This window comes from Paramisgurnus dabryanus, chromosome 18 (assembly GCF_030506205.2).
Source record: "Paramisgurnus dabryanus chromosome 18, PD_genome_1.1, whole genome shotgun sequence".
Lineage (NCBI taxonomy): Eukaryota > Metazoa > Chordata > Actinopteri > Cypriniformes > Cobitidae > Paramisgurnus > Paramisgurnus dabryanus.
Genome location: NC_133354.1, coordinates 17,502,492 through 17,523,898, shown reverse-complemented (window position 1 = coordinate 17,523,898; position 21,407 = coordinate 17,502,492). Strand labels below are relative to the sequence as shown.

Sequence of the window (21,407 nt, the reverse complement as noted above, 5' to 3'; positions counted from 1 at the left end):
AAGGGGTTGGTCTGAAGTAGGTTCATTATTCATAGGTGTGGTTTGGGCGTAACGTCAAATAAACCAATCAGAACGCTAGCGAACATTCCCTTTAAACGCAAGTGCGCAAGTTCCATGGCGGGTTGCTATTATTATGACGGATTTACCAGGCGCACGCCAGGAGCGGTTCACAGCCGAGGAGACCGACGTCCTTGTACGGGGGAATCCCACGCTTGCCAGCATAAATCGGGCACGCCGTGTAACGGGAGGTGGATCTGCCTCAGGACTTGACGCCAGCAGAGGACATCGCTGCGTCCACCCTCACCGCTGAAAGGGTTTGGGGGCTTTGAAATCGGACCCAAGAAACGCAAGCAAGGTCCAACCCCAAAGTACTCTTACAAATCAAGTTCATATACATTAAGGTTTCTTATGAAAACATTTTAACTATTATTTACATAAAATAAACGTATACAGCCACACAACAAAGTTATGAAAATATTTTAATCGTTATTTGCATGGGAATAAATAAAAACTATCACCACAATGCTCACCACTATGATTCCCCTTATCTCGTGTATTAATATTTTTAAGTGTAACAATTTATGATTTGCAAAAATAACTGTTGCATCTGTGTAGATTAGATAAGCAAAGTGTATGCGCGTTGTGCACGCTATACATTATGGTCAAGCATGCGCCCTTAAAATAGCATAATGAACCACGCGCAACGCGCCACTGACTTTAGACTAGTTTTTTTTGGTTAGTAGCGCAATTGTTTTTTGAAACTGCAAAATAGCATAAGAGATGGTTTGCGCCGCAACACGCCTCCTTTTTGCGCTGAACCGCCCAGGGAGCGCAAGTTCATTCCCTAGTTTGCTGACGTGCATCTGTGGAGGGAAAAACCCCGCTGTGCGCCGGCGCAAAATACGAATGATACATGCGTCACTGACAAAGTCAATTGCGCTGGGTGCAAGATAGGGCCCAATGACTTTAGCATGGGCGTAGATTTAGGGTGGGACGCTAGGGACATGTCCCTAGCAATATTCAGGGAAGACTGAATTGTCCCTAGCAATAATTTCGACCAAACAATTAATCTGTATGTATATATAACCACTAATGTCCTTCTTATTCTTGTGTTTTCTATTTTTTACTCATTATAATTTTTTCAGGAATCATTTAAATGAGATTAGAAATCTTTTGCAATCCCGTTCTGTTAAAATGACGCTCTATGTGGTACACAAACGGTTAACAGCTTTCGTTCTCTGCAATGCCCGCCTCCGTAACTCACATCGCTAATATGATTGGCTTTGCATTTCTTTAGTCCCGCCTCTCTAATCACATTGCTAATATGATTGGATTAGCATTTCTTGAGTCCCGCCTCTCTAAATCACATCACTTTATGGTTTGTCTTTACTCGCTATGTGTGATAGGATGGTTTCACTTTGTACAACGCGCCAAAGTTCACTCAAGACGCGCGTGATTATTCGGGCTACAGGTAAGTGAGGAAGAAAGTATTATTATACCCACTGTAACTGTTTCATGCACAAAATACGGAACAAGTTGTGTCACATAATGATTCAAGGACAGTGTTTTCACCAATACACGACAATCCCATGTTAACCTGAGAAGTTGCAAACTTTTGTCAACCTTTTATAAATGGGGTAGCAAGGTTATTTAGGGGGTCCCTAATCCATGAAAGAAAATAACCCCAACATGGTAAAAACATGAATTCATGTCATGATTGCTGAATACTTTACATTACTGCACTGTGGTCATTACTTGCACAGATGTAGACATAATGTAAGGTTGCATTTTAAACTTAAAATAATTTTTTTCACACTGATTAACTGTCTGTTAATGAAAAGAAGATTTAATGTGAACTACAGAAACGTTAATAAACGTTGTTCAGGAAACAGCATGATATACATACCAACTTCAACACTGGGATTTTTTGGCAAAATTAAATTAAGAATTAAATATTAATTGCATATTCTTCATTGTAATAAAGTAAATATGGTTATATCTTACAATGGGATTTTCTTTTTTTTTTACAAAGACTTAAACACTGTTTATTAGGCTCTAGGACATAACGAATTGTTTATTATAAATTTGGGATGGCCGGGGGTGGCGAGTCAGATGTTACTGAGTAAAGTGCATACTGAGTTGTCTGTTGTTTGTGTCAAGTAAACGGTGATAAACAGTTTTTGCAATGCAACCATTTTATTTATGTCCCCACCAATGCCAGAATCAAACCTACGCCCTTGGACTTTAGTGCAACTGAACGGTAGTGCAAATCAACATTTAGAAATTAGACATTTTCAAATGTATTTCTAAAATGTGTAAACACTTAAAATACATAAGTAAAATGGTATATAATAAACATTAATTTGTGTGAACAAGAACTGGCAGAGCTGTAGAGCAAAAAAGTCACAATGATAGAAGTCTAAGTGAACGGTAGTGCAAATAAACATATGTATGAAATGTACATGTTCAACTGTATTTCTTGAATGTATAAACATTAAAAAAAATACCTAAATAAAATGGTATATAATAAACATCTATAGGTGTGACAAAAAACTGGCAGAGCGCTCCTTCTGTGCTCCTCTTTCTTCTGTGCACTGCTTTCAGTTTTTTCCCTTTAGCATCTTTTAATAAGGGTACTTCTCCAGAGGTTTGTCTCGGACTGTTTTCTTTTGTTTAGATTGGACCTTGTCACGGCTGGTGCTGGATGATCCTGAAGACGTGCTTGCTGGGGCCTCCTCACTTTTGCTCACATCATTTTTAGCAGAAATATTGCTGTGAACACTGTAAAGATAAATGTAGTTTTCATCAGAATCAATCTTTCACACTGAGGGCCACGCCACGATATCCATGAGGTCAATATTTGATTACAAATGTAATTTAGATTCATGGTATTTCATCTGACTAAACAAATTAGGTTACCTATACACAGGACACAAATGAACCTCATAAAACCCGACCTTTGGTTTGGCTTGCATTTTAGATATCTTCCAGCTATTTTGGGGTTAGGAAGAAGCAATGAATATAATAACCAAATATTTTTCTTTGAACATGAAGCAGTGTAATTGTCCACGTTTGTGTACAACAGGTTCCAGTTACACACAAAGTATTATGGTGCAAACAACAAAACGTGATATCACACGGTGTATATGGAACATGCCATGGTATGAAGTTAATCACTGTTCAATGTCAGTGCATTACATATCGTAATGTAATGCACCAATAATCTTTTTTTATTACTTGCACAGTTATAATGTAGATTTGCACTACTGGTCCGTTCAATACACTACTGGACTGTCTATTTCATACTCCCTGTTCATTTGCACTGCTGGACTACTTGAATTGCATCGTTTGCACCCCTGTACTATGTAGTGAATATTAGAATAACTATTCACTGCACAATAACTTATGCCATTGCACTCTTAACTGACTAGTTACAATCCAAATTCATTCATGCACTACTTACATATTAATTTCACTACTGTTCTGTATAGTTTAATTTATTATGTACATATCCATTTGTAAATTTATGTATATTATGTTCATAGTACCACCCATAGTAAGTTTTTACATCGTATTACATAATCCTGCACCTACGCAAATACTGATATCCTGCACTTTTTATAATGCTTTTGCACTTCTGGTTAGACCTAAACTGCATTTCGTTGGCTTGTACTTGTGTAATGACAATAAAGTTGAATCTAATCTTATCATATAGCCCACACATCTATGTATTGTAATGTTCATATATCACGTTACCTTCGAAATTCAGTCGATGTTGTGAGGAACTCCGACACCTTCATAAACCTCCACAGCCTCGATGCTTCTTTGTGTGTTTACCTGTTCCACGTGCTCCACAAGACCATTTTGTGCTTGGGCGCCACCAAGTCGTGTTTTACTGGAACTTCAGCAGCGCCAGGCACGTGAACAAAAGCGCCAATCTCATTGGTCGGCCAACTTTTAACGCGTCGCGTCAAACCAAAAAAAACGCGTCCCAGGCGTTTTTCTGAAAATGACGCATTTGCGCCTCGCGTTTTACGCGTGGGTGTGCGCACTCACATTGGCGCTCGTTCTTACGTCACGAGACGTTAAACGTCGACGATAAACGCGCACGAAAAACGTCCCGGTGTGTAAAGACCTTAAGTGTGTGTTAGTACATGTTAACGATATGCAAAAGGTACAAATCCCAAAGAAAACGATGACGCGAGTTATCGTCTCCAACGTAAATCTCTTTTCTGGGACTACAACAAACACACAGATTGTAGGCAACAGTTTACTTCCTGGGATTGGTGAGGTAGACAAGACCGACATTATCATAATTCCTCCCACTTTGGACTCGCAGCCTGTAAGTTAACTCCTGTCAGCATTGCATTGTGAGCTAATCTTTCAAACATGGTAAAAAGAGTCACATTTCCAGCTGACGTCAGAGGTATTCAGGCCAATGACAATGTACAGATTAGCTGGCTAATATGGGACACAGCGCTTTTCAAAACGATGAGTTTTGTACTTAATCAGTGCGTCTTAGGAAGAGAGTGAACCATAAACCATGTGAACACATTGTATTATACCAAATACACAAAATAACGTTATTTTTTAGCAATGAAATAGGTGCCCTTTAAATGTTTTCTGAGTATGTCACAGAAAAAATTGTTATTAACCAGACAACCACATTTGAATGATGGAAAAATGGCATGTACATAAAATAAGTTATCAAAATCTTGAAAAATATGCTGCATTCTCTGCTCTCAAGCGGTGGGGGCGTGTCCTCTGTCGGCGCTGAAACCACGCCCCCTTGCGGGACCACGCTACTTTCAGCTATCCCTACAATCTGAATGAATCCTCGCGTTTGTTTTCTGAACTCAGAAATTGTTAAAACTGTTTAACGATTTAACTCTGCAATTCAGTACAGATTTTACTTTACTTTGTGGTGTGTTTCAGCAATACATTTCTAACATTTAAAATGTGTTTTTGAAACCATTTTCAAGATTGGCTTTACAGGGACTTGAGTAACTTACAGAATGATGGCTATTTTTTACTATCCAAGAGCACAAGCAACATCCCGATGAAATAAAGATTGACCGAGGGAACCTTTTCAAGCTGTACAGATTTGATTGATGAAATAAAGTGAATTTGGCAATGGGATAGCTCTGTTTAACTGAGAGCCAGTGGTGGAAAAAATTGTTCAGCTGAAACACCGGGATGGCTCTACAGTATGCTCGGGACATGATGGGACCTTTCCAAACTATAAAACACCAGAGCAGTTAGACGCCTTATCTCACACCAAGAAAGATGCAAATCTAAACATATAATGTGGAAAATAGTAGGCAGATGGGACATCTGGAGAACTGAGTAGAAACAACATGGATCATTCATATTCGGGTCCCTTGAGGGTTACGTCAACAAAACACAAATATATCTTTGATTTTTAGATTTATAATCTTTCTATACAGTACATGCTGTAATTTTTACTTTGTTCAAGTTGAGCATGAGAGGAAAGTCTACATCAGGACAAACTGGTTTGAATTGGATGAGCACAATAAGAAATCTGGGATGGATTTCAGAAAGGTGCCTTCTGGTTAAATAAAACAATCAAGAGTCATTAAATTTCTTAGAGGAGTAATTGAAACAGATTAAATCTGTATGTAAGAGAAGGTCAGAAGCAAAACAGTAAAGAAAAGCAGCCATTGCTTAAGTTGTCTGACTGTTGAGTTGTTGGCTTGCTGACTCTTGGCACCACAGCAGTACCTGATATTCATGTGTCTCTAAAGGTTTTTCCTTCCACCATCTATAAATCTTATGGAGTATTTCATTGCAATAGTCGCCTTACTCACAAGGAGCTAAATACATTAAAGCATGATTTTCTGTAGAGCTAAATTATCTTAAAAGGGATTATTTAAATAATAATTACAATAACTTGCTTAGTGCAGATCAATGTCTCCACTTAAATGTCTCCATACTGACCACCAGATATGTTTGAATCTCATAAGAATGTGTTGGAGAACATTAGATTGTGGTCTTACATAAACACTTCTCTTGTATCCTGAAGGGCAAGCCTTGACCCCTTGTGGTTTATTCGCCCCACCACGCAATTCAGAAGATGACTTTGACCACTGTGAGGACACTTCTACATATTTTCACGTAGTAAAACATCATGTTTAAACTTACAGTGGTTCACAATATTAACTTGAGCTCATCTGATATTTCTGACTTTATTATGTTTTACATTATTTGCACTGAAATGCCATTTCTATATTTTTGTACACTGAACACGACGCAATACCAAAATCTACTCCAATATTTTAGTTTTACTATGGTCTGTTTTCTGCCACATTTTAATAATACTACACAGAATGCATTAAGACGATCAAAAGCATCACCTTCATTTATCATTCAAGGAAAACTGTCTGTGCAGATCTCTGATGTTATGTTATAAAGAATGGAAAAAATCTGATCAGGATGAGCGAGATAAACAATTTTCAGGTTGAATGGATGAACTTGATGATGATTGTTGTTGTGATTGCAGGGGTAAATGGGGGGAGATTTGGGGTTGGGGGAGGACCTGTTGGCAGGGTCACAGACTATTTCCTTAAAAAGACTTATGAAAACCATACGGCACAAGGGAAAACCATGGGCTAAATCTTCCCCCTCCACTCGGCGTACTCATTACCCGCCCCCTCTTCCAAAAAAAACCGTCTGTACCCTCCTTCTCCGTTTCCCTGCTGCAGACAAAAGTCATCCTATATGCAGAGAGACCAGATGTTTCAAAGAGCTTATAGGTAAATTAAAAACTTCAAGCGTGTAAAACATAAAAGAGAAGGAATGGAAACCCAAAATTTCCGTGTTGTATACCCCTGCATTTTCTTTGGTCTGCTATGTTTGTATTGGTCTGATGGAGTTGTTGGACAGAACTTGCAGGAGGAGGACAGTGTGTGCGATGCTGAGGGATGCTATTCAATTCACCTCCAGCGCAAGACTTTCCGTGAGTCCTGGAGGAGCTGCAAGGAAAAAGGGGGGAACCTGGCTACAATTAAACGACCAGAGGAGGCATCCTTGATTCACGAGCTCATATCATCAGGTGTGAGACGTGGCTCTCGGCCCAGAATCAGACTGTGGATCGGTCTCCAGCGCCAACCTCGGCAGTGCTCGGCCACCCGTCCTTTGAGGGGCTTCACCTGGATCACCGGTGACCAGGAAACGCAGTACACAAACTGGCAACGAGATGAATTATCCAATGCGTGTGCTGCTCATCGCTGCGTGGTCATTACTTACAACACTGCTGACAAAAGTGTCAGTGACCGGAACAATTTCAAATGGATGGATGGCTCTTGCGCAGTGGCCGTGGAAGGTTTCCTCTGCCGCTATGCCTACCAAGGCATGTGCCCAGTGCTTCAAAATGAGGGAGGGGGGCCTGCACTCTACACCACCCCGTTTGAGCTTTCCAGCACTGTTCTTACTCACATCCCTTTCGGATCTGTGGCCATCGTCCCCTGCCCAGACGGTGAGAAGGAAGATCAGTCGGTGCTTTGTATGCTGAGGGAGGACGGGACTGTTGGGTGGTCTAAAGATGGCCCACTCTGCACCGAAATTACAAAAGACTGGTGTGAACATGAAAACGGAGGCTGTGCGCATTACTGTGTCAACACGGAGAGCCAATACCACTGTGAGTGCTCTGAAAATTATGAATTGGGAGAGGATGGTAAGAGCTGCCAGCTTTCTGACCCCTGCCAAAATGCCAACTGTGAATTTGAGTGCGAGGCCACTCCTCAGGGCCACCGGTGCAAGTGCCCAGAGGGTTACTTACTGTCAGGTGACGGTCAAAGCTGTCTTGATATAGACGAGTGCTTGCAGAAGCCATGTCCGCAGATATGTATCAATGCGCCTGGTACGTTTGAGTGTAGGTGCATTGAGGGATATGAGCTCTCTGAGTTTGGAGAGTGTCTGGACATAGATGAATGCATGGAAGGAAAGTGCGATCAATTGTGCGAGAACTTGCCGGGTTCCTACAAGTGCAGCTGTCACGACGGATTCTCGCCGCTAGCGAAAGATCCAGATCAATGTGAAGACATTGATGAGTGCAAATTTGAAAACATTTGCGATCAGGTTTGCCGAAATTACGAAGGTGGATTCGATTGCCTTTGTGAGGAGGGGTATTTGTTGCAAGAGGACCGTTACTACTGTCGACCAGTTGAAGATGATGTTGAACACTTGACGGCTGAACCGACTGACGTAAAATTACAAGATATTGCCTTGAATCCAGAACTAGTAACAGATGGCAGTCCTGCAGAATGGTTTACTGAGCCTCCAAGGGTCGAGTGGTTTCCTACGTATTTAAACTGGTTTACAGAGATGGCACAGGAAGGAGATGTGACCACGCAGGAAGCTGATTTAATAGAGTACCCAACTTCTCAATCAACGTCATCTCATTTCGCTGATTCAAATGAAGAGGATGCAAAACTGTGGATGCACGAGGACGAGGAAATATCAGTGGCGAATGGTGATATAGAAGATGCAAGGACTTTAGAAGACAACACACCCTCATATGCCTCCACACTAGTACCACAAGATAAAGTGGATTTTGTTATGCTCACCCCAGCAACATCTCAAATACCAGAAGGTACATCGGTATCAGAGGCAGAACAGCGTCCAGACGCAAGGAAGAAGCATGACAAAAGCTGGCTGCTGGTGGCACTGCTAGTACCACTCTGCGTCTTTATTGTGGTCATGTTGGCACTAGGCATTGTTTATTGCACCAGTTGTGCAGTTGAGCCACGAAACAAAAGTGTGACGGACTGTTACCGCTGGACCACCACCCCAAAGCCTGAAAAGCCAAACACTGCTAAATCCCGAGCTTGAGTAACGCAGAGTTGACATGACTTTTTAAAAAACAGCAGTGACTCTGGACTTTGTCAAGCTGTTTTGGTGTGTTCATTCACACTGAAGTCACTCTGGTATTCTGTAGGATCCTGTGGAATACACTGTAGGGATAAATTGTCAATTTAGTCAGAATTGAGCATTCTGACATTGGTTTTTAGAGAATGCAGAGGATTAAATAAAACACATTAACAACCCTTAACAAATCCAGGAGGCACAGTAACCCTAAATGCTCAGATATTAGTGTGCATAGAAATATGCCACATGAATTTTTGTGGAAATTAGGACATTGAAACTTTGGTAAGTGTGGTAGAGGTTCGTCTCTATAGAATTTAGCATGCAGCTCTTTTTCATACATGTTTTTTATTCACAAAGTCTTTAACTGGAAATAAAATAATAATTTAAAATCAAACACCAGCTCATTTTTTTGAGTCACACAAGTTATGTTACAGCACCCCCAACAGTATGTAACTTAAACTGCTTATCGACACTATTCTACACATTAGAGATGAAAAGATCTAGATGCAACTAATAATTTAAAGTTAAAATACTTCATATTATCTGATCAAAATGTTTTTGTCTAAAGGGGACATACTTTTGGATCAAATGTATAGGAATACCTGTGTTACCTGAAATTTTTTCTTTATTGGTATTTTCAGCATTTTGGTAAAATTATGATAACAGAGAAAATAAATATTATTACAGTAAAAACAATAAGAAAATAGCAGAGACCACGGAAAACTATGAGACGTAAACAATCAACAAATCTTACAGACAAGGTGCAAAAACACTCCAGCTCTTCAGGGAAAAGAAAAAAGAAAATTACCAAAAATAAGTAAATAATACAGACTAATATAAAAGTAAACTATTATTTTGGTGTCCACTATTATAAATCGTAAATAACTCAAATAACGTGTTTACATTTTAACGTTTTTAATTTAAAGAATATTTTGTTTTTACTTTCAGCATCCAATTTCTTACTGGCATCGAGGCATTTTTTGTGTTGTACAGGCACAGTTGCGCCAGTAGTTGTCGCTGTCTGACATCTGAATTATTGTATTTTTTAACAAATGGTTTTAATAAAGGCTAAACCTGCACGACGTTATCGAAAATTTTTCATTTAATCCAAGTTTATTTATTCTTTTTACCTATTTTGTCCTTTAAAGATCCCTAGATAATGTCATAAATGCAGTAAAGTAGCTTCTTCACATTTTTAAAAGCGGGGCATTTGTTCAATCATGAGATAACATCATGTAACATTTTCTTACATTGTTGTTAATACATTTTAAAAGTCAAGAAAGAAATCTGGCACACATGATCTAAAGATATACTCACTTTGTATCAAGATATAACAGAGATAATTTAACATACACATTATTTATATAATAAAAAACAAATGTTACTGAGAAAAATATATTTTTAATTTTTTTTAAAAAAATCAAAAACTGTCGACGAGGATGGGATTCGAACCCACGCGTGCAGAGCACAATGGATTAGCAGTCCATCGCCTTAACCACTCGGCCACCTCGTCTGATACCACAAATAAGATTGATCTTATCAAGAAAAAAGTAAAGATAACAATATTTTTTTATCGCTTACTAAAAAGTTCATAACTCGAAGTTAAAGCGCTGGTTCAGCGTAAACAACTAATAAACAGCCATTATACATTTGGTGAAAGGTATCGAATCAAAATGACTGCGAGGTGGTAAACCTAAGGCTAAACTATAAACTGTTGAAGTGCCAATTACTGCTAGTGCGTTTTCGTGAAGGCCAACAAAGCTTCATTTTGTGTTTGACAGATAATGACGGTAAAAAGTGTTAAAGAAAACGCGGGAAAATTTATAGCATAAATGCAAACCTGGTACCATGTCGCCCTCTGCTGGCCTGAAGACGCTGTGCTTTCGAATTGCTTTCGCAGTACTTGATGTCCTACGCGTTTTAAAATGTTATTTATACATTTATAACGGCTGTTTGAATATAATGTACAATGTATGCAGAATGGCCTAAAAATAATAAAATATAAAGCAATACAAAGCCGTCTGAGCGTCATACGCAGATCAGTTTACGCACTGCCTGAAATCTTACGTAACACCCCTTTTATCCAATCGAATTCTTGCCTACTGGATACGTGATGTGATGTGACGCCTACACGCCTTGCCGCGAATTTCAACCAGATCAAACTGTCGTTTAGGCGCGCAAGGGCAACCTTTAAGCTCCCTTTCAGGGCTTTATACTTTTTATTTATAAAACAAGTGGTGCAGGATATACATCAATATTTAATACAACACTATGGCTACTCCTCCCAAGAGATTTTGTAGAAGTTTTGACGCTGACCTCAGCTTTGAAAAAAGGGCATTGAAGATCTCAATAGAGGGAAACATAGGTAAGTGAATAGTATTTTAACACTTTTTTTTACCTGATTCACAAACAAATAATACCTGTGCATGAATGTATTGTGTGATTTGTATTGTATCATGAGAGAATGCGTTAAAGGGTGTAACTTATTCAATTCAATTCAATTGAGCTAAGAGATGTATTGTTTTTTGTAAGTTACTGTAGTGCAGTTGGCGCCAAGTTAGCCAGCCTACCAAATGAGCTCTTTAATTTTACTACAGTTTCAAATTATTCGTCAAAAAACAATGCGCCAAATATTCAATAACATATGTTAGCTTTTATAACGTTGCTTTTGGCTAATATATATACATTTTAGTTTTGTATAGGATATAAATATAATAAAAGAATAGTTTGTGGAAGTGTCTGTTTTTTTAGCAAGCATCTTAAAGTTAAAAATGAATTAACTTACTATTAAAATATTTGAATTGTTGTAGCGGGGTAGTTGACAAGTGACTTTTGGTTACATTTATGCTTTGACAGATGCTTTTATTCGGATTATTTTATGCGAGTTATCATGCTAGAAATTACTTCACCACTTGAACTATGGGAACATCGATTAGATTGTTCTCAATATATTTTGAAACATGCTTTAATCAGATTTGTTTGTGCAAATATGTTTTAAATTTTAAATCCCTTCTGTTTAAAACAGCTGCTGGCAAGTCAACGTTTGTGCGCATGTTGGAGCGTACGTCAGAAGAGTGGGAGGTCATACCAGAACCCATAGGAAAGTGGTGCAATGTGCAAACCACAGAGAATGAGTACGAGGTATGACTAGAAAATATATATTTTCTCAAAGCACTCTCTCAAACAAGATATTAAATGCTTACCTAAACGACTTGATGTGCATCCCCTATAGGAGCTTAGCACATCACAGAAGAGCGGAGGAAACCTCCTGCAGATGTTATATGACAAGCCCAGCCGCTGGTCCTACACTTTCCAGACGTACGCCTGCCTGAGTCGTGTCCGTTCACAGCTTCAACCCCCTTCTGCCAAACTTCAGCAGGCTGAGAAACCTATCCAGTTCTATGAGCGTTCTGTCTACAGTGACCGGTACATAACAGTTTTCCTCCATACTTATAATATTTATGTCAGCATATAGAAATTAAATTGCTTAATCCATGTAATTGTTGTGGCAATACATATAAAAGATGTGTATGAATCTTCAGGTATGTGTTTGCATCCAACCTCTTTGAATCTGGAGATCTGAACGAGACTGAATATGCCATCTACCAAGACTGGCATTCATGGCTCCTCAGTCAGTTTGAGGCTCAGCTTGAGCTAGATGCCATGATCTACCTTCGTGCAGATCCAGAGGTAGTTGAGTGCTCTTTTATCTATATTAATCTAATATAGTTCATTATCAGTTACTAATAAAAGACATGTCCTGCAGAGATGTATGCAGCGTCTTCAGTTCAGAGGGCGAGAGGAGGAACAGGGGATTCCACTTGAGTATTTGGAGAAGCTGCATTATAAGCATGAATGTTGGCTGTACAACCGGACCACAAAGTTAGTAAACATGTGCTAAAACGTGTGTGTGTTTGTGCATTTTAAGTTATGTGAGGATACTAATTGGATATTTTTTATACAGGGTTGATTTTGAGTATCTTAAAGACATTCCAATATTGGTCCTGGATGTTAATGAGGACTTTAAAAATGACAGAATTAAACAAGAAGGAGTAATGGATAAGGTAAGTGTATCTTTGAAGACAAGTTGCTAAATATTTTAGATTAATTTAAAGCATATTCCCAATTTTTTGACCAATTAAAGAATTACCATAGTGTTTAACACTGTGTAAATTGTTCTGTTTTTGTTGTAGGTGAAGGAGTTTCTGAACACGCTGTAGCATCCAATCCAACTGCTTGACTTATGTATACTGGTGATTTATCACTAGTATTCTGGATCACTGCCTGTTACCACTTAAATGATTTTTTATCTGCTTTTTGTTGAGCTTATTGTACATATGTATGTGTTTTTTATTAAAACATGATTTTTAACATTTTACAACCAAGCATTATATCAATATACCTTTTGTTACAAACAGTAAATGGTCTGTATTGGACAGAAGCAAGATGATAACATCATCAGACATGAGATTCACAAAATACACTACCACATACACTTGAACAAAATCAATTTTATCAGTACTACTGCAATAAAGATTGGTCATTGAATTTAAGTGTAAGTACAACAAAGAATATACGTGACATACATACAACATAGAGCATATTTGAAAATATTTCTCAAAAAATACATTTACACCTGTAAGTTTACATACACCTTGCAGAATCTTGAAAATTTGGGAAAAGAGTAGGAATTTTGTTTTTAGAAATTAAGATTTGTTTCACATGAGAAATGTTTAGAGAAAGGTCCCAACACAGAATTTCTAGTACAGAAGTTTACACACACACACATGATTTTAATACTGCACACTGTTACTGAAAATCAATGACAGTTTTTATGTTTTGTGAGTCGTGTCTGTATGACATTACTTTTAGCTGGGGTCATGTTCATACAGGGTGACAAGCAAAATTGCAAAAGACTTTTTAAAAGGAACCAGTTAACCAACATTGATTGTCCAGGTAAACATTGTGCCATATTAAGAATCTGGTTATTTTTTAGAAAATCTGTTAATTTAGTTTATTTATATAACTTTCTGTAAACATTTCCCATGTGAAATAACTTATTCAGGCCAGGACTAAATCAAAAACAAAGCAACATTTTCAGCATTTTCTAGGTTCTGCAAGGTGTGGGATATTTTGATTGAAGTTGTAGTAATAAATCTTTTTCCTGTAATTATGAATCACTGTAAAGGTTGTGGAAATAGTCAAATGTGTGGAAACCCTGATATACAGGGAGGCTGGACAGAAAAAAATATGACTTCAATAGAGATAAAATTTTTGCAGTTTTTGATACAGTCCTCTTTATGTGGTCAGGGTTAGTTTTATTTAGGGCCATTATTGACATTAATAGGAATTAATTGTTCACATGTAAAAGGTTGCAACAATGTCTGTGTGTATAGCTCTTTCTTGGACAACTGCCTAATAATTGGAGAGTCGTGGTCCTAATTTATGTGAAAGCACTTGCCAAACCATAATCAAATTGAGAACACAACTACCATACACAGTGGTTCATAATGGTGAATGGTTTCTTATTTGTAAGTCGCTTTGTATAAAACCAGCAGCTAAATAAATACATTTAACAGTCATTAAGGTCAAACATTAGAGATGGTATTTTGCAGGAAAATATACAACAAAGTATTTTTTTTATCTCAGAATTACCAATATCACATTAAATTGAGATTAAATATTCAAAAACTTGTGGGGAAACAAACCAACTTTAAAAATAGAGTATTTGTTGAATAATTGAACATATTTTTATCTTTATTTTTTATATATTTTTTTTAAATCTAGCGCATCATTTTAACAGATCAAAAAATTGACTACAAGTCCCATAAACGAAACAGAAATCCGGGTATTGCTTCACATTGGTCGGTCGCACCCTCCTCCAAAATGTTATTGACACAGTTGTCCTGAGATGTCATATAATATTAAAGTTGCTTATCATCACGCAAACACTTTAAAGGTCCACCGAATAGTTGCTAATATATTAGAAATTATATTATAAGAGCAAAATGGACAGTTAGTGGATAAATAAATTGACATCTTATGACGCACACTACATTGTGTTACTGTAATAATATCTCACACATTCATAAAACTTCCTAAATACGATTCTCACAACAAATTAACCTCTTCTTTCTGGAAGACGACGAAAATAGGCGTATCGAGAGGGCGGGAATTTGTGACAAGCGTGGCAGCGTCCAATCGTCTTTACTAAATGATGTTTCCTGGCGTTAAATCTTAAAGCCTCCCTGTAAACCAACCTTGACGTCGCGTGCTTTAGCTCGAGTAGCATATAACGTAGCCAATTGGAGTTTAGTACTCAACGCTCTCGTCCAATAGCATTCGCATATTTTGAACAGGGGCGGGTCAATGCACAAATGGAACGAAGTAGGCTAGGTTGTTAGAAAGTTAATGGCTTGGGGGAAAGAGATTCTCTTCTCGCTTCAGGAGAGTTTGAGGATTTTTCTGAAGTAAAACGTAATTATTTTGTAACAATATAACCCCAAAGAAAGTGAAGCGACAACATTACCTTCACAAATATACGTATTATTTAGGAAAGTATGCAGGATGCAGTAGCCGGGACGGCAATGCTGACGGACGGCTTCGAGGACGAGATTGACTCGGTGACTCCGCGTTCCCCTGCGTTAGGGATGGGGGTTGGAGCTACACCAGGAGCCGGACTCGGGGGCCTCGGGATCGGTGTCGGTGGCAAGAAAGTCCGCTTGTTCGGAGATGCTGGCGGGCCCACAACAGACAGACTTGATTTCAAACTCACAGCAGCCGCTGTGCTATCGTCGGGCCCTGGATCCGGTAGCGACGAGGATGAGGTGTCTGAGGTGAGAGCGAGTCAGCCAGCAGGAAAGTGTGTGTTAGCTTACATGCTATCACACGCTAGCTAACTCCATCCACCGTTAATGGGCTTCATTCCCAACCCATCAAAACTATACGAATTAATCACTTTATCTCAACATGTCAATATATCAAGCCCAACCGCTGGCAACCTTTATGTACTACCAGTTTCACACTAAACGACGTAAACAGCAATTTCAGTAACGTTTCTTTCGACCCACGTTGCGTTTCTAAATAGCTCAAATTGTGGCGAGTTAGCTTAGCTTAGCACGGGCTCTGAGACGAAGGCTGCGATTTGGGCCTAAAGTGAACATCAGTGGGCAACGCCATCGTCTACTAGTTAGCCAAATCGTCACACTTTGCTCATCCACTGGTTTGTCAACTAGTTGGCACTTTAGTTTATGTTTGTTAAAGTACAACATGCTTTACTTCACGTTCCTAGTCTGTCAAAGTGACAGTCTGGACTCATTTGGAATGATCTAGATGGAAGAAATGTCGCTAGCTTGTTAGCTAAGTGGTTCTTGGTACGTAACTAAATATTAGCTGGAAAGGCGAAGCTTATTTGCGTGACTATGTCAGGCCTGTGCACTGTTGGTAAACTTAGGGTTTGACTTGGATATGACATCTGTACTGTATGTACATGTCATTTGTGTTTGTAAATACGTGATGTTTGTGAAATGTTTACCTTTAACCCGTGTGTCCGAACTAATACTTATGTAAATATATCTCCAGCAGATTCTCTTAATTCATCGCCACTGAAATGTAAAAAAGCTTAGCTTAGTTTAGTTTAAGTTTTAGCGTTAATAATTGCTTATGTTATGAAAATACACTATGATACCCTTGAGTTTCAGAACGAGCTGTCATGTGGGTTTGTCTTCGAACATCAAAAGGTGTTAAAGATGCACCTGTTAAGTCCCTTAGATGTTTAATGATCAATCACAAATCCTGAAGTTGACCACTGAGAAAACTTCCTGCTAAAAATTCCATTTACATTTACAAAATTACATTTTTATTGTGGGATTAAGTCTATACCTCCACTTGATCTGCCAGAGAGTCCAAAACGCTTTATGTAACATTGCAAAACATTTGTTTAAATCTCAAGATTTTAAGCTTGATAGAAACCGTTGTTGACAGATGACAAGCTTTTGGTATCTAAAAATTTCGTTTGAAAAAGGAATATATACTTTAAAATTTACCATGCGCAAACCTAATGTGCTGTTCCAGAGATCTCTTTTAAGATTAAATCAAATTCAGGTATACCTCACAAGCGCCCATACGTTTTCTTAAACGCATACACTGTTGTATTCCGAACTCCATGTGATTCCTACACCAACTGCTTGAAGTACAGGGGTGTGTCTGTTGCCTTTTTTAACTTGTAATGGGTGCCACTGTCCCCCCTTGTCTTGTTGGTATTTGTTAAGAATTCAGGGGGAGGGGTATTATTATGGGTGGAGGTATGCAGAGATCAGGACCAGGTAGGACCACATTCCCAAAAAGATTACAAACGCTGCATCAACTTCGTACTTGGTCGCCCTGCATCTTATGAGTCTATCCCATGAACTTTGAATGTACCCCATCAATATGTTTTAAAGGGATAGTTCACCCAAAAATGAAAATTCTGTCATCATTTACTCACTCTAATGTTGTTACAAACCCGTATACATTTCTTTGTTCTGATGAACATGAAGGAAGATATTTTAAGGAATGTTTGTAACCAAACTGTTCGTGGACCCCATTGACTTCCATTGTAGGAAAAAGTATTTATCAAAATATCTTCCTTTGTGTTCATCAGAAAAAAAATAATTTATACAGGTTTGTAATAACATGAGAGTGAGTTAATCATGACAACATTTTCATTTTTGGGTGAACTATCCCTTTAATTTAAGTTGAAAGTACAAGCTTTATGATTCTACAAATTCTGGTGAATCATGATACCAAATCTGCCACGAAAGATGAATCGATGCATACATTTTTTGTTTCAATTACATTTAAATACGTGAAATTCTCTTAGCTCTTTTTGTAGTTTTACCTGAATTCCTGAATTGGTCTACAGTCAGAAAAATTTGCATAGCTGGGAACAGATAGTGAGTCGTGTGTAACTTTTGCCTTGTGTCAGTTTGAACACAATCAGACTGACAATGTTCTTTAAAATCAGTATCTTAAGCGAGCTATATGTCCTACAGACAGAACAGACGTGATGTTTTGGGATCAGTGAGGGAGTTTCCAATTAAATCAATGTCAGAGTCGGACAACTGTCAAATAAAAAAACAATGTACTTGTAACGTATAGTTGCTCTTTCTCTCCTCATGTTAAAATTACATTTATTCAATCATTTAAAGTTTTATAGATACTAGGGATGTGCATTTGTCATTTATTCATTTTGATTAATCCATAGGTCTGAAGAAGGAGTACTCGATTAACTGGGGGCGGGGTAATCAAAGGGGCAAATTCGTCATGGGGAAAATGAAAATATTTTTATTAAAAACACTGAAATAAAACTTAATTTTGAAGAAACTATGACAGAACAATGAACACATACTAGATTATTAATGAATTAAATGTTTTTAACAGAAACCTCTAACAGGAAAAGCTGTGTGATGAATTGAAACTAAAGGGTTAATAAACACAAACAGAAGCGCTTTCTATATGACGCACTCTGCATAATATTAAGCCTTATATACAACATAAATGTACAACGTGCATCTATCTGCATAAAATGAAATAGTTAAACTAAGTTTTTAACTAAGTTATGTAAAAAAAAGAAAGTTTAACTCCCTTTGTGGATGTGCATCATAAACAGCGCACTAAAACAGTAACAGTCAAAGCTCAAGCTTTACAACATTAACCAGCTTTAAGTCTTTTGCTGTCATTTTAGCAATTAACTGTGTCATGTCGTCCCCTTACCTCTTTTAGTCAAGATGTTATGTTAATGCTCGTATGGCTCTCTGGTATCTCTTGACATTTGATGTTTAAATATGAGATGATAACCCATTGAACTTTTGACGGCGCTGTACATTTTGCACCTGACTGACTGAATTTCCGAAAATCATGGCGTCCTTATAAACCATAGTGCCTCAGTGATGTTGAGGTGTGACCGGTTTCACGTGATCGGCGGGCTGCCGCGCAGTGCACGGACCGGCGGGTTGTTTGGGCACGGTCGTGCGGAATTATCTGTTTGTTTTTGTCATGCATGGTTATGTTACTGATGTCATACGCCGGTCTGCGTAGCTCAACACGATGTCAAACACGCATCGCCAGACCCAGTCTTTACTACCACATGTGCTTATAACGCTAACCAGACATCCGAATGTCGCCATATCCACAATAAATAAATAAATAAACCCACATGATCATCGTTTTCGTGATCGATCATCGATGTCACGTTCGAGTACTCGAGCAATCGAGTACTCGTGCCCATCCCTAATAGATACTGCTAGTTAGTGGTCAAACTTTTTTTTATGGCCGATACCAATATAATAATAATAATAATAATTCCTTACATTTATATAGTGCTTAATAAATAAAGAATATATATATATATATATATATATAAAGAAAGATGTATGGCCAATATGAGGCTGATATAACACAAACATTATTACAGTGAATAAATTACAGAAAATAAATTGGTGAAACAAAAAACATTTGTTGTTTATAACATTTATAAATATACTCTTTTTGAAGTATTTAAAACATTAAATTTGTAAAACTATACATATATATATATATATATGACCAACACAGCTGGACATGACTGTGGCCTATTGGATAGCTTGTGTTTCCTAATTAGTTGCGTATCCCTGTCTGAAGAGGGAGTCGACTACACAGTCTCTATATGTCTACTCCCTGTCTCTGGGGACAATTAGATATTATCATATGACCAAACTTGGCGGTTTCGTTACTGCTCTTTATGTTGATGATACGGGGAAGAGTGGTGTTTCTAGTTTAGTTCTTATCTAGTTAAACACAGGTGCTTTGTGGCTGTGTAACATTCTGCCATTGCAGGTGCCTTTAAGTAGGTTTTGCAACTCTTATGTGCCTGCTTGAGATGGTTCTTTAGTTTAGAATGAGTTTTTCAGTTCTCCTGCTGATGGATGATAAAAGTGATATTGAAAAAATGTGGGGGGTAACGGTGCCCAGTTATGTTATGGTATTAAGATGCGTTTTAGTCGACCAAATCATAAATGTATAAGACAGACACATTCCAGTTCACACCTGGTGTTAATCAGTTTCTTTTGTCCACTTTTGACTAGGGATGCACCGATACCACTTTTTCCATCTCCGATCCGATTCCGATACCCGAATTCTGAGTATCGGCCGATTCCGATATCTGCCGATCCGATACTACTGTATTTTTCTTGAACAATTTAAATTACTCACAGACACACATGCACACCCACACACACACTATATAAATGTGTATAGTGCTTTCTGCTAAATCTAGCATAATATAATTATATTATATATAATTATACTTTTAAATGTAAAAACCAATAATTTAAAATGATTTACAAGTTACAAGAACATAAGTAATTATTAACCATGGCAGTGTTTAGGAGAAAATAAAATAGACACGTTTGATCAAATAAGTATGCTAAATATATTTTCCTTATTTGCGCAAAAAGTCACAGTAAAAAAGCTTTAGTGTGCAGATGGTTATTTTGGGAATTATGCACTTAACCGGACCTTTTATGCACATTTCGGGTGCAGAATTGATGCGCCTAAATCATAGTGAGTGCGTCTAAATCATACTGCGCTTCCTGGGTGCAGCATTGATGCTCTAGAAGCATCTTCACATGGGAATCCTCGCGCCGCAAAGGAAAGTTACGTTCATAACTAATAAAACCCAAAGAGATTAGATGCATCGTGTGCTCAGCACATACTGAATTGCATCCATCCAACAGTTTGCGGAGACTTTATAAAATCAGATCTTTAAAACAGCCTACAGTTATTTTGTGTGTTCGTGTGTTGAATGGCGCGTTTCATCCGTCCGCTTCACCTGTGCATTAACTCAGCACATACTGAATTGCATCCATCCAACAGCTTACTGAGACTTTATAAAATCAGATCTTTAATAAAGCCTAACGTTACAGTTATCTTGTGTGTCTGCGTGTGTTGAATGACGCGTTTTCATCCGTCTGCTTCTCACCAGTGGATTAACTCAGTTTGCAAGTAAGTTACAGCGTTTCTGTGAACATTAATATCTTAAATGTGCGTTTGTTCCTTCACATGAAGCTATTGAGTGTAAGATGACTTTGATTATAGTGCATAAAAACGTTTATGGTGCTCTTATAATACTTGGTCGTTTTAATCGCTTGTCAGTGACAACCATGGGTGACGTGCAGTATCGGAATTGGATCGGTCCTGTTAGTCCGATACCCGATCCAGCAAAAAAGGCCGGATCGGCCCCGATACCGATCCAGAATATCGGATCGGTGCATCCCTACTTTTGACTGCTTCTATCCTAAATACTTTGGGGGCTTGTCTATGAGTCGCTAAAACACGAGTGTGAGAAATTGACGGCTTTGACGCACAATAATATTATGTGAGTACCACTGCTTGTGTCATTAGTAAACATGCTGCACAGTGTTTTGTACATGTATATGTAAGGGCTTTCTCGGATATTTCAGAGCAGTTGATTAAATAAGCTTGTGCAACTTGCACTCGCAAAA

General features: G+C 38.2%; 3 protein-coding genes and 1 non-coding gene across 12 annotated transcripts in view; 3 read left to right on the top strand and 1 right to left on the bottom strand.

Annotated features, from left to right (window-relative positions):
- Positions 1-6,734: 6,734 nt before the first annotated feature.
- cd248b (CD248 molecule, endosialin b) lies at positions 6,735-9,622 on the top strand. The gene has a single exon (XM_065287046.1). The coding sequence runs from the start codon at positions 6,817-6,819 to the stop codon at positions 8,848-8,850; it is 2,034 nt and encodes a 677-aa protein (XP_065143118.1). The 5' UTR covers positions 6,735-6,816; the 3' UTR covers positions 8,851-9,622.
- Positions 9,623-10,317: 695 nt separating this feature from the next.
- On the bottom strand, positions 10,318-10,399 carry trnas-gcu (transfer RNA serine (anticodon GCU)). The gene has a single exon. It is a non-coding gene; the product is annotated as a tRNA-Ser (tRNA).
- A 621-nt stretch (positions 10,400-11,020) lies between these two features.
- Positions 11,021-13,287, top strand: LOC135776878 (deoxycytidine kinase 2). Its single transcript, XM_065287794.1, has 7 exons — positions 11,021-11,251; positions 11,912-12,027; positions 12,119-12,312; positions 12,429-12,576; positions 12,653-12,768; positions 12,851-12,950; positions 13,080-13,287. Exons 1-7 carry the CDS (start codon positions 11,158-11,160, stop codon positions 13,104-13,106), a joined length of 795 nt encoding a protein of 264 aa, XP_065143866.1. The 5' UTR covers positions 11,021-11,157; the 3' UTR covers positions 13,107-13,287.
- A 1,998-nt stretch (positions 13,288-15,285) lies between these two features.
- ankhd1 (ankyrin repeat and KH domain containing 1) overlaps positions 15,286-21,407 on the top strand; it is a 35,142-nt gene continuing 29,020 nt past the window's right edge. For 7 of the 9 annotated variants that reach the window (XM_065287044.2, XM_065287042.2, XM_065287045.2 and 4 more), the window contains exon 1: positions 15,286-15,722. In XM_065287044.2, the coding sequence (XP_065143116.1) occupies positions 15,447-15,722 (276 nt within the window). In that variant the 5' untranslated portion in view covers positions 15,286-15,446. The remainder of the gene's footprint in view (positions 15,723-21,407) is intronic. The other 2 variants (XM_065287036.2, XM_065287037.2) reach the window with 2 other exon arrangements.

What these genes read in the sequence shown, in the direction of transcription:
- LOC135776878 (XM_065287794.1), top strand. Translation starts at nt 11,158, where the DNA reads ATGGCTACTCCTCCCAAGAGATTTTGTAGAAGTTTTGACGCTGACCTC. An exon ending in CCACAGAGAATGAGTACGAG is followed by an intron (nt 12,028 to 12,118) that starts GTATGACTAGAA and finishes CATCCCCTATAG; the next exon opens with GAGCTTAGCACATCACAGAA. An exon ending in ACCTTCGTGCAGATCCAGAG is followed by an intron (nt 12,577 to 12,652) that starts GTAGTTGAGTGC and finishes CATGTCCTGCAG; the next exon opens with AGATGTATGCAGCGTCTTCA.
- cd248b (XM_065287046.1), top strand. Translation starts at nt 6,817, where the DNA reads ATGGAAACCCAAAATTTCCGTGTTGTATACCCCTGCATTTTCTTTGGT.